This window comes from Aphelocoma coerulescens, unplaced genomic scaffold, assembly GCF_041296385.1.
Source record: "Aphelocoma coerulescens isolate FSJ_1873_10779 unplaced genomic scaffold, UR_Acoe_1.0 HiC_scaffold_116, whole genome shotgun sequence".
Lineage (NCBI taxonomy): Eukaryota > Metazoa > Chordata > Aves > Passeriformes > Corvidae > Aphelocoma > Aphelocoma coerulescens.
Window position 1 is genome coordinate 605,701 of NW_027183474.1, and position 13,295 is coordinate 618,995.

The 13,295-nt window shown below is 51.4% G+C and overlaps 1 protein-coding gene across 1 annotated transcript in view; it reads left to right on the forward strand.

The window, feature by feature from the left end:
• The window catches only part of TGM1 (transglutaminase 1), a 47,793-nt gene that overhangs the window by 17,124 nt on the left and 17,374 nt on the right, over positions 1-13,295 (forward strand). The window contains exons 4-7 of the mRNA XM_068998457.1: positions 1,535-1,813; positions 2,962-3,080; positions 6,044-6,151; positions 8,059-8,233. Coding sequence (XP_068854558.1) covers positions 1,535-1,813; positions 2,962-3,080; positions 6,044-6,151; positions 8,059-8,233 — 681 coding nt within the window. The remainder of the gene's footprint in view (positions 1-1,534; positions 1,814-2,961; positions 3,081-6,043; positions 6,152-8,058; positions 8,234-13,295) is intronic.

Consider the following 13,295-nt stretch of genomic DNA (forward strand, 5'->3'; position numbering starts at 1 on the left):
TTTTTGGGGAAAAAAGGGGGGGGTTTGCCCATTTTTCCCCATTTTTGCCCATTTTTCCCCAACTTTTCCCCATTTTTGCCCCTTTTTCCTCAATTTTTCCCCAATTTTTTCCGATTTTTTCCCCAATTTTCAGCTATTTTTTTTCCCAATTTTTCCTCCAAATTTTCCCCAATTTTTGCCCATTTTTCCCCTTTTTTACCCATTTTTTCCCCATTTTTCCCCATTTTTCACCAATTTTTGCCCATTTTTCTCTGATTTTTCCCCATTTTCCCCTGATTTTTGCAGATTTCCTCCCCGATTTTCACCCATTTTTTTCCCCGATATTTTTCTCCATTTTTCCCCATTTTTGCCCCTTTTTCCCCGACTTTTTTCCCATTTTTCCCAATTTTTTGCCCAATTTTTCCCCATTTTGCCCCATTTGTTTTCTGGGAAATTCTGGGGGAATTTTGGGATAGAATCGGGGATTTCGGGGTAAAATTGAGAATTTTGGGGTAGAAATGGGAATTTTTGGGTAAAATCCGGAATTTGGGGTAAGATCAGGAATTTTGGGGTAAAATTGGGAATTTTGGGGTCGAAAATGGTGAATTTTGTGGGGTTTTTGCGGGAATTTTGGGGTAAAATTGGGAATTCTGGGGTAAAATTTGGGGATTTTGGGGTAAAAATGGTAATTTTCGAGTAAAATCAGGGATTTTGGGGTAAAATTGGGAATTTGGGGTCAAATCGGGAATTTTGGTGGTAAAATCGGGGATTCTGGGGTAAAATCAGAGGTTTGGGGTAAAATTGGGAATCTTGGGGTAAAATTGGGGATTTTGGGACCAAATGGGGAACTTTGGGGTAAAATCGGGAATTCTGGGGTAAAATCAGGGATTTTTGGGTAAAATTGGGAATTTTGGGGTAAAAATGGGAATTTTGGGGTAAATTTGGGATTTCGGGGTAAAATCGAGAATTTGGGGATAAAACGGGTGAATTTTTGGGGTAAAACTGGGAATTTTGGGGGTAAAATTGGTGAATTTTGGTGGGAAATCTCCGGATTTTGCGGGAATTTCGGGGTAAAATCAGGAATTTTGGGGCAAAATTTCTGGGTTGAGGTCAAATCGGGAATTTTGGGGTAAAATCGGGAATTTTGGGGTAAAATCGGAGATTCTGGGGTAAAATGGGGGATTCTGGGGTAAAATCCGAGCTTTGGGGTAAAATTGGGAATCTTGGGGTAAAATGGGGGATTTTGGGACCAAATGGGGAATTTTGGGGTAAAATCGGGAATCTTGGGGTAAAATTGGGAATTTTGGGGTAAAATAGGGAATTTCGGGGTAAAATCGGTAATTTTGGTGGAAATTTGTGAATTTTGTGGGGATTTTGTGGGAATTTTGGGGTAAAATTGGTGAATTTTGGGGCAAAACGGTGATTTTTTGGGTAAAATCGGGAATTTTGGGGGTAAAATCGGGGATTCTGGGGTAAAATCGGGGATTTGGTGGCAATTTTGGGGTAAAACGGGGAATTTTGGGGTGCCGTCGGTGCCGCCGCCTCCCTGGCGCAGGCCCCAGCCCGCAGGTAGCCAAGGGCACGCACGTCCTGGTGCCCCTGGGCGGCTCCTCGCCCACGGGCTGGGAGGCCCAGCTGGACGAGGGCGTGGCCGAGCCCGTGGGGGGCGGGGCCGGCGCTGACCACGCCCTGTGGGCGTGGCTCCGGGCCCCGCCCGCGGCCCCCATTGGCCGCTACGCGCTGAGCGCCCGCACGCGCTGCCCCGCCGGGGAATTCGCCGCCCCCTTCGAGGCCGCCAACGACGTCGTGGTGCTCTTCAACCCCTGGTGCCCCGGTGCGGAGCTGCGGGGGGGATTTTGGGGGGATTTGGGGGGATTTTGGGGGTTTTGGGGTGGATTTGGGGGGTTTTGGGGAGAAATTTGGGGGTTTTCAGGGGAAATTTGGGGGTTTTGGGGTGGATTTGGGGGATTTTGAGGGGAAATTTGGGGGTTTGGGGGGGGATTTGGGGTTTTGGGGGGGAAATTTGGGGGTTTTGGGGTGGATTTGGGGGATTTTGAGGGGAAATTTGGGGGTTTGGGGGGGGATTTGGGGTTTTGGGGGAAATTTGGGGGTTTTGGGGGAAATTTGAGGGTTTTGGGGGTAAGAATGGGGATTTTGGGGGGAGGATTTGGGGGTTTTGTGGGGGATTTGGGGTTTTGGGGGGAAACTTGGGGATTTTAGGGGGATTTTGGGGGTTTTGGGGGAGGAATTTGGGGGTTTTGGGGGGATTTGGGGGAAATTTGGGGGTTTGGGGGGAAATTTGGGGATTTTGGGGGGAATTTTGGGGGTTTGAGGGGAAATTTGAAGATCTTGGGGGGAATTTCGGGATTTGGGGGGGAACTCGGGAATTTTGGGGTGGAAAGTCGGGATTTTTTGGGGAATGAGGGAATTTTTTGGGGTGAAAATCCGGAATTTTGGGAAATGAGGGAATTTTAGGGTGGAAAGTCAGGAATTTTGGGGTGAAACTCGGGAATTTTGGGTCAAAACTTGGGAATTTTGGGGTGAAAAGATGGGAATTTGGGGTGAAAGTCGGGAATTTTGGGGTGGGACTCGGGAATTTAGGGGTGAAAGGCGGAATTTTTTGGGAAATGAGGGAATTTTGGGGTGAAAAGTCAGGAATTTTGGGGTGAAACTCAGGAATTTTGGGGTCAAAACTTGGGAATTTTGGGGTGAAAAGTTGGGGATTTTTGGGAAATGAGGGAATTTTGGGGTGAAACTCGGGAATTTGGGAAATGAGGGAATTTTCGGGTGGAAAGTCGGGAATTTTGGGGTGAAAAGTTGGGAATTTTGGGGTGAAAGTCGGGATTTTTTGGGGAATGAGGGAATTTTAGGGTGAAAAGTTGGGAATTTTGGGGTGGAACTCGGGAATTTTGGGGTGGAACGTCGGGATTTTTTCGGAAAGTCGGGAATTTTGGGGTGAAATTGGGGAGTTTTGGGGCGCAGAGGACTCGGTTTACATGGAGAAGACGAGCGACCTCAGCGAGTACGTCCTCAACGAGAGCGGCCGCATCTTCTACGGCACCGAGGACCAGATCGCCGAGAGGTCCTGGAATTACGGCCAGGTCCGAGCCCCAAAATCCCCGGAATCCGCCCCAAAAAATCCCCTGAAAAAAACCCCGTCGAAAACGACCCAAAATTGACCCCAAATTGGCTTAAAATGGGAAATTTGGACCCAAAATTGGGGGGTTTTGACCCAAAATTGAAGGGTTTGGAAAGGTTCGTCCAGCAGGGGGCAGCAAAGAGCGGGAATTTGGGATTTCTGGGAATTTTGGGGGGATCCCGAAAAAATTCCGGTTGAAAAAGTCCCAAAATTGACCCAAAATTGACCCAAAATTGGCTTAAAATGGGAAATTTTGACCCAAAATTGGGGGGTTTTGACCCAAAATTGAAGGGTTTGAAGGGGTTCGTCCAGCAGGGGGCAGCAAAGAGCAGGAATTTGGGATTTCTGGGAATTTTGGGGAAATCCTGAAAAAATTCCGGTTGAAAAAGTCCCAAATGGACCCCAAATTGACCCAAAATTGGCTCAAAATGGGAGATTTTGACCCAAAATTGAAGGGTTTAGACCCAAAATTGAAGGGTTTGGATGGGTTCGTCCAGCAGGGGGCGCTAAAGAGTGGGAATTTGGGATTTCTGGGAATTTTGGGCTCATCCCAAAAAAATTCCGGTCGGAAAAGCCCCAAATTTGACCCAAAATTGGCTTAAAATGAGGGATTTTGACCCAAAATTGGGGGATTTTGACCCAAAATTGAAGGGTTTGGAGGGGTTCGTCCAGCAGGGGGCAGCAAAGAGCGGGAATTTGGGATTCCTGGGAATTTTTGGGGGCATCCCGAAAAAATTCCGGTCAAAAAAGTCCCAAAATTGACGCAAAATTGGCTTAAATTGGGAGGTTTGATCCAAAATTGGGGGGTTTTGACCCAAAATTGAGGGGTTTGGAAAGGTTCATCCAGCAGGGGGCGCTAAAGAGCGGGAATTTGGGATTTCTGGGAATTTTGGGCTCATCCCGAAAAAAATCCGGTCGGAAAAGTCCCAAAATTGACCCAAAATTGACCCAAAATTGGCTCAAAATGGGAAATTTTGACCCAAAATTGGGGGGTTTTGACCCAAAATTGAAGGGTTTGGAGGGGTTCGTCCAGCAGGGGGCAGCAAAGAGCGGGAATTTGGGATTCCTGGGAATTTTTGGGGGCATCCCGAAAAAATTCCGGTTGAAAAAGTCCCAAAATTGACCCAAAATTGGCTTAAAATGGGGAGTTTTGACCCAAAATTGGGGGGTTTTGACCCAAAATTGAAGGGTTTGGATGGGTTCGTCCAGCAGGGGGCGCTAAAGAGCAGGAATTTGGGATTTCTGGGAATTTTGGGGGGATCCCAAAAAAATTCCGGTCGGAAAAGTCCCAAAATTGACCCAAAATTGGCTTAAAATGAGGGATTTTGACCCAAAATTGGGGGAGTTTTGACCCAAAATTGGGGGATTTTGACCCAAAATCTTGCCGTTTTTGGGGTGTTCCGGGTGGATTTTTTTAGGAATTTTTTGGGATTCGGGAATTTTGGGATCCGCCAAAAATTTGGGATCCGAATGAGGCCAAAATCCCCCAAAAACGGCGTCGGGAGGAGCCGTTTTGAGGCAATTTGGGGGGATTTTGGTCAAATTTTGGCCGTTTTCGGTCAGATTTTTTTGGGAATTCCGGGAATTTTGGGGAATTTTGGGATCGCTGAGATTTTGGGACACTCCTGATAAATTTGGGATCCCAAAATCGCCCAAAAAAGCCCAAAAACGGCACCAACAGGACCCATTTTGGTGCCATTTTGGGGGAATTTTACCCAATTTTGGTCAAATTTTGGCCATTTTTGGTCGGATTTTTTCGGGAATTCCGGGAAATTTTGGGAATTTCGGGATCCCAGAGATTTTAGGAACCTCCTGAAAAATTTGGAATCCCAAAATCTCCCAAAAAACCCCAAAAACGGTGCCAGCAGGAGCCGTTTTGGGCCAAGTTGGAGGAAATTTTCCAGATTTTGGTCAAATTTTGGCCATTTTTGATCAGAATTTTTCGGGAATTCCGGGAATTTTAGGAATTTTGGGATCGCTGAAATTTTGGGAACATCCCAAAAAATCCTGGGCTCCCAAATGAGGTCGAAACCCCCAAAAACAGCATCGGGAGGAGCCGTTTTGAGCCAATTTTGGGGGAATTTTACCCAATTTTGATCAAATTTTGGCCATTTTTGATCAGATTTTTTCGGGAATTCTGGGAATTTTGGGAATTTCGGGATCCCAGAGATTCTGGGAACCTCCTGAAAAATTTGGGATCCCAGAATCTCCCAAAAAACTCCAAAAATGACACCAACAGGAGCCATTTTGATGCTGTTTTGGTTGAAATTTTCCAGTTTTTGGTCAAATTTTGGCCATTTTTGGTCAGATTTTTTTTCGGGAATTTCGTGAATTCCGGGAATTTTGGGATCCCAGAGATTTTGAGACACTCCTGATAAATTTAGGATCCCAAAATCGCCCAAAACGCCCCAAAACCAACACCAACAGGAGGCATTTTGGTGCCGTTTTGGGGGAATTTTACCCAATTTTGCTCAAATTTTTGCCATTTTCGGTCAGATTTTTGGGGAATTCCGGGAATTTCGGGAATTCTGGAATCCCTGAAATTTTGGGAACATCCCAAAAAATCCTGGGCTCCCAAATGAGGTCAAAACCCCCAAAAACGCTGTTGGGAGGAGCCGTTTTGAGCCAATTTTGGGGGAATTTTACCCAATTCTGGTCAAATTTTGGCCATTTTTGATTGGATTTTTTCGGGAATTCCGGGAATTTTGAGAATTTTGGGATCCCAGAGATTTTGGGACACTCCTGATAAATTGAGGATCCCAAATGAGGTCAAAACCCCCCAAAAATGGCATCGAGAGGAGCCGTTTTGAGCCGATTTCGGGCGTATTTTAACCAAATTTTGGCCGTTTTCGATCGGATTTTTTTCGGGAATTCCGGGAATTTCGGGAATTTCGGGAATTTTGGGCCATTCCCGCCGCTTCGCAGTTCGAGCCGGGCGTCCTGGACGCCTCCCTGTTCATCCTGGACCGCCGGGGGATGCCCCACAGCGCCCGCGGCGACCCCGTCATGGTGGCGCGCGTCGTCTCGGCCATGGTGCGGATTTGGGGGAAATTCCCGGGATTTTGGGCAAATTCCGGGGGTTCGGGGGGGTTTTGGGGGGAATTCCTGGGATTTGGGGCTGAATTCTTGGGATTTGGGGGAAGAATTCCCAGGATTTGGGGGGATTTGGGGAGGTTTTGGGGTGAAATCCTGGAATTTTGGGCTGAATTCCCAGGATTTGGGGGGATTTTGGGGGGAATTCCCGGGATTTTGGGCAAATTCCGGCGGTTTCGGGGGATTTTCGGTTGAATTCCTGGGATTTTGGGGCTGAATTCCGAGGATTTTGGGGGATTTTGGTTGAATTCCTGGGATTTGGGGCTGAATTCCTGGGATTTGGGGGGATTTTTGGGGGGGGTTTTGGGGTGAAATCCTGGAATTTTGGGCTGAATTCCTGGAATTTAGGGGGATTTTGGGGGGAATTCCTGGGATTTGGGGGGGATTTTGGGCTGAATTCCCGGGATTTTGGGCAAATTCCGGCGGTTTTGGGGGATTTTCGGTTGAATTCCTGGGATTTTGGGGCTGAATTCCTGGGATTTTGGGGGATTTTGGGTTGAATTCCTGGGATTTGGGGCTGAATTTTTGGGATTTTGGGAGGATTTGGGGGGGTTTTGGGGTGAAATCCCGGAATTTTGGGCCGAATTCCCAGGATTTGGGGGGATTTTGGGGGGAATTCCTGGGATTTGGGGGGGATTTTGGGCTGAATTCCCGGGATTTTGGGCAAATTCCGGCGGTTTCGGGGGATTTTTGGTTGAATTCCTGGAATTTTGGGGGATTTTGGGTTGAATTCCTGGGATTTGGGGCTGAATTCCTGGGATTTGGGGGGATTTTTGGGGGGGTTTTGGGGTGAAATTCTGTAATTTTGGGCCGAATTCCCAGGATTTAGGGGGATTTTGGGCGGGAATTCCCGGGATTTGGGGTCGATTTTGGTGGGAATTCCGGGATTTGTGGGATTTGGGATAAAATCCCGGGATTTTGGGCTGAATTCCCGGGATTTTGGGGCTTTTGGGGAGGTTCTGGGGGGAAATGCCGGGGTTTAGGGGGGGTTGGCGGGAGGTTGGGGGGGATTTTGGGGGGAATTCCCGGGATTTTGGGGGATTTGGGGGGATTTGGGGCTGAATTCCTGAGATTTGGGGGGGATTTTGGGGGGAATTCCCGGGATTTTGGGGCATTTTGGGCTGAATTCCCCAGATTTTGGCACAGAATTCCCAGCATTTCCCCCCAGGGGGCGCCATTCCTTCCAACACCAAAATCCCCAAAATCCCCCAAAATCCCCCGAAAATCCCCGAAATCCCCCCAAAATCCCCCAAAATTCCCCCAAAATCCCCCAAAATCCCCTAAAATCCCCCAAAATCCCCCCAACCCCCCCCCAAATCCCCCCAAAACCCCCTAAAATCCCCCAAAAACCCCCCAAACCCCCCCAAAACCCCCAAAATCCCCCCAAATTTTTCCCAAACCCCCCCAAATTTTCCCCAAACCCCCCCAAATCCCCCCCAAAACCCCCCCCAAAACCCCCAAAATCCCCCCAAATTTTTCCCAAAACCCCCCAAAATCCCCCCAAATTTTCCCCAAACCCCCCAAACCCCCCCAAAACCCCCCAAAACCCCCCCAAACCCCCCAAAATCCCCCCAAATTTTCCCCAAAACCCCCCAAAATCCCCCAAACCCCCCCAAAATCCCTCCAAAACCCCCCCAAATTTTTCCCAAACCCCCCCAAATTTTCCCCAACCCCCCCAAAATCCCCCCAAAAGCCCCCAAACCCCCCCCAAAATCCCCCCAAAACCCCCTAAAATCCCCCCAAAACCCCCCCAAACCCCCGAAACCCCCCCCAAATTTTTCCCAAAACCCCCCCAAATTTTCCCCAAAACCCCCCCGAACCCCCCCGAACCCCCCCAACCCCCCCAGGTGAACTCCCTGGACGACAGCGGGGTCCTGGTGGGCAACTGGACGGGCGAGTACGGGCGGGGCACGAACCCCTCGGCCTGGGCCGGCTCCGTGGGGATCCTGCGCAGCTTCCTCAGCTCCGGGGCGCCCGTGCGCTACGGGCAGTGCTGGGTGTTCGCCGGCGTCGTCACCACCGGTGCGCACTGGTTTATACTGGGAGGGACTGGGAGGGGACTGGGAGGGGAGAAACGGGGAAAAAAACGGGGAAAATCGGGTGAGAAATGGAGGAGAAAGGGTTAAAAATGGGGGTTTGGGGGGGATTGGGAGGGACTGGTTTATACTGGGAGGGGACTGGGACAAACTGGGAGGGACTGGGAGGGGACTGGGAGGGGAGAAACGGGGGAAAAAACGGGGGAAATCGGGGAAAATCAGGGGGAAAATGGAGGAGAAAGGGTTAAAAATGGGGGTTGGGGGGACTGGGAGGGACTGGGAAGGGATTGGGAGGGACTGGGAGGGACTGGGAGGGAACTGGGACTGACTGGGACTGACTGGTTTATACTGGGAGGGACTGGGTGGGAAAAAATGGCGAAAAAACGGGGGAAATCGGGGGGAAAATGGGGGAAATTGGGTGAGAAATGGAGGAGAAAGGGTTAAAAATGGGGGTTGGGAGGGACTGGGAGGGACTGGGAGGGGACTGGTTTATACTGGGAGGGGACTGGGATAAACTAGGAGGGAACTGGGAGGGACTGGGAGGCACTGGGAGTGGAGAAATGGGGAAAAAACGGGGAAAATCAGGGGTAAAATGGAGGAGAAAGGGTTAAAAATGGGGGTTGGGACGGACTGGGAGGGACTGGGAGGGACTGGGAGGGGACTGGTTTATACTGGGAGGGGACTGGTTTGGACTGGGACGGACTGGGAGTGACTGTGAGGGGATTTGGGGTCACTGGGAGGGGATTTGGGGTCACTGGTTTGGACTGGTCTGGACTGGTTTGGGCCGGGGGCGCCCGTGCGCTACGGGCAGTGCTGGGTGTTCGCCGGCGTCGTCACCACCGGTGCGCACTGGTTTATACTGGGAGGGGACTGGGAGGGGACTGGGAGGGGAGAAACGGGGAAAAAACGGGGAAAATCGGGTGAGAAATGAGTGAGAAATGGAGGAGAAAGGGTTAAAAATGGGGGTTGGGGGGACTGGGAGGGACTGGGAGGGACTGGGAGGGGACTGGGAGGGACTGGGAGGCACTGGGAGGCACTGGTTTATACTGGGAGGGACTGGGAGGGAAAAAATGGGGAAAAAAACGGGAAAACGGGTGAAAAATGGAGGAGAAAGGGTTAAAAATGGGGACTGGGAGGGACTGGGAGGGAACTGGGAGGGAACTGGGAGGGACTAGGAGGGGACTGGGAGGGAACTGGGAGGGACTGGGAGGGACTGGGAGGGGACTGGGAGGGGACTGGGAGGGGATTTGGGGTCACTGGTTTGGACTGGTCTGGACTGGTTTGGGCCGGGGGCGCCCGTGCGCTACGGGCAGTGCTGGGTGTTCGCCGGCGTCGTCACCACCGGTGCGCACTGGTTTATACTGGGAGGGGACTGGGAGGGGACTGGGAGGGGAGAAACGGCGGAAAAACGGGGAAAATCGGGTGAGAAATGGAGGAGAAAGGGTTAAAAATGGGGGTTGGGGGGGGACTGGGAGGGACTGGGAGCGGACTGGGAGGGACTGGGACTGACTGGGACTGACTGGGAGTGACTGGGAGTGACTGGTTTATACTGGGAGGGGACTGGGAGGGGAGAAAAGGGGGAAAAACGGGGAAAATCGGGGAAAAAATGGGGAAAATCGGGTGAGAAATGAGTGAGAAATGGAGGAGAAAGGGTTAAAAATGGGGGTTGGGGGGGACTGGGAGGGACTGGGAGGAACTGGGAGGGACTGGGACAAACTGGGAGGGACTAGGAGGGAACTGGGAGGGGAGAAACGGGGAAAAAACGGGGAAAATCGGGGGGAAAATGGGGAAAATCGGGTGAGAAATGGAGGAGAAAGGGTTAAAAATGGGGGTTGGGGGGGGACTGGGAGGGACTGGGAGGGACTGGGAGGGGATTGAGAGGGACTGGGACAAACTGGGAGGGACTGGGAGGGACTGGGAGGGGAGAAACGGGGGAAAAACGGGGAAAATCGGGGAAAAAATGGGGGAAATCGGGGGAAAAATGGAGGAGAAAGGGTTAAAAATGGGGGTTTGGGGGGACTGGGAGGGACTGGGAGGGACTGGGAGGGACTGGGAGGCACTGGTTTATACTGGGAGGGACTGGGAGGGGAGAAACGGGGAAAAAACGGGGGAAATTGGGGGAAAAATGAGTGAGAAATGGAGGTGAAAGGGTTAAAAATGGGGGTTGGGGGGACTGGGAGGGACTGGGAGGGACTGGTTTATACTGGGAGGGGACTGGGATAAACTGGGAGGGAACTGGGAGGGACTGGGAGGCACTGGGAGTGGAGAAATGGGGAAAAAACGGGGAAAATCAGGGGTAAAATGGAGGAGAAAGGGTTAAAAATGGGGGTTGGGACGGACTGGGAGGGACTGGGAGGGACTGGGAGGGGACTGGTTTATACTGGGAGGGGACTGGTTTGGACTGGGACGGACTGGGAGTGACTGTGAGGGGATTTGGGGTCACTGTGAGGGGATTTGGGGTCACTGGTTTGGACTGGTCTGGACTGGTTTGGGCCGGGGGCGCCCGTGCGCTACGGGCAGTGCTGGGTGTTCGCCGGCGTCGTCACCACCGGTGCGCACTGGTTTATACTGGGAGGGACTGGGAGGGGACTGGGAGGGGATTGAGAGGGACTGGGACAAACTGGGAGGGACTGGGAGGGGACTGGGAGGGGAGAAACAGGGAAAAAACGGGGAAAATTGGGGGAAAAATGAGTGAGAAATGGAGGAGAAAGGGTTAAAAATGGGGGTTGGGGGGGACTGGGAGGGACTGGGAGCGGACTGGGAGGGACTGGGACTGACTGGGAGTGACTGGGAGTGACTGGTTTATACTGGGAGGGACTGGGAGGGGAGAAACAGGGAAAAAACGGGGAAAATTGGGGGAAAAATGAGTGAGAAATGGAGGAGAAAGGGTTAAAAATGGGGGTTGGGAGGGACTGGGAGGGACTGGGAGGGACTGGGAGGGACTGGGACAAACTGGGAGGGACTAGGAGGGAACTGGGAGGGGAGAAACGGGGGAAAAACGGGGAAAATCGGGGGGAAAATGGGGAAAATCGGGTGAGAAATGGAGGAGAAAGGGTTAAAAATGGGGGTTGGGGGGGGACTGGGAGGGACTGGGAGGGGATTGGGAGGGACTGGGACAAACTGGGAGGGACTGGGAGGGACTGGGAGGGGAGAAACGGGGGAAAAACGGGGAAAATCGGGTGAGAAATGGAGGAGAAAGGGTTAAAAATGGGGGTTGGGGGGGACTGGGAGGGACTGGGAGGGGATTGGGAGGGACTGGGAGGGACTGGGAGGCACTGGTTTATACTGGGAGGGACTGGGAGGGGAGAAATGGGGAAAAAACGGGGAAAACGGGTGAAAAATGGAGGAGAAAGGGTTAAAAATGGGGACTGGGAGGGACTGCGAGGAGACTGGGAGGAGACTGGGAGGGACTGGGAGGGAACTGGGAGGGACTGGGAGGGAACTGTGAGGGGACTGGTTTGGACTGGGACGGACTGGGAGTGACTGTGAGGGGATTTGGGGTCACTGGTTTGGACTGGTCTGGACTGGTTTGGGCCGGGGGCGCCCGTGCGCTACGGGCAGTGCTGGGTGTTCGCCGGCGTCGTCACCACCGGTGCGCACTGGTTTATACTGGGAGGGACTGGGAGGGGACTGGGAGGGGATTGAGAGGGACTGGGACAAACTGGGAGGGACTGGGAGGGGACTGGGAGGGGAGAAACGGCGAAAAAACGGGGGAAATCGGGGAAAAAACGGGGGAAATCGGGGGAAAAATGGAGGAGAAAGGGTTAAAAATGGGGGTTTGGGGGGATTGGGAGGGACTGGGAGCGGACTGGGAGGGACTGGGACTGACTGGGACTGACTGGGAGTGACTGGGAGTGACTGGTTTATACTGGGAGGGACTGGGAGGGGAGAAACAGGGAAAAAACGGGGAAAATTGGGGGAAAATGAGTGAGAAATGGAGGTGAAAGGGTTAAAAATGGGGGTTTGGGGGACTGGGAGGGACTGGGAGGGACTGGGAGGGACTGGGAGGGGTTGGTTTATACTGGGAGGGACTGGGAGGGGAGAAACGGGGAAAAAACGGGGGAAATCGGGGGTGAAATGGAGGAGAAAGGGTTAAAAATGGGGATTGGGAGGGACTGGGAGGGACTGGGAGGGACTGGTCTGGACTGGGAGGGGATTTAGGGTTACTGGTTTATACTGGGAGGGACTGGTTTGTACTGGGAGGGCACTGGGAGTCACTGGGAGTTGCTTGGAGTGGTTTATACTGGGTTAAACTGGTTTCTACTGGTTTAAACTGCCTTAAACTGGTTCTTACTGGTTTGTACGGGTTTATACTGGTTTATACTGGGTTAAACTGGCTGGAACTGGGGCATAACTCCACTCCTTACTGGTTTATACTGGGTTAAACTGGGTTATACTGGTTTAAACCGCCTTAAACTGGTTCATACTGGTTCGTACTGGTTTGTACTGGTTTATACTGGTTCATACTGGTTTGTACTGGTTTATACTGGTTTATACTGGTCCGTACTGGTTTCTACTGGGTTAAACTGGCTGGGACTGGGCCGTAACTCCACTCCTTACTGGTTTGTACTGCGTTAAACTGGTTTCTGCTGTTTTAAACTGGTTTAAACGTCCTTAAACTGGTATGTACTGGTTTCTACTGGTTCATACTGGTTTGTACTGGTTTATACTGGTTTATACTGGTCCGTACTGGTTTGTACTGGTGGAAAATGGGCCATAACTCCACTCCTTACTGGTTTGTACTGGGTTAAACTGGTTTTTACTGTTTTAAACCGGTTTAAACGGCTTTAAATGGGTTTCTACTGGTTTCTACTGGTTCGTACTGGTTCGTACTGGTTTATACTGGTCCGTACTGGTTTGTACTGGTTTGTACTGGTGGAAACTGGGCCATAACTCCACTCCTTACTGGTTTTTTAGTGTCTTAAACTGGTTTCTACTGTTTTAAACTGGTTTAAACGGCCTTAAACTGGTTTCTACTGGTTCATACTGGTTTGTACTGGTTTGTACTGGTTTCTACTGGGTTAAACTTGCTGGAACTGGGCCATAAC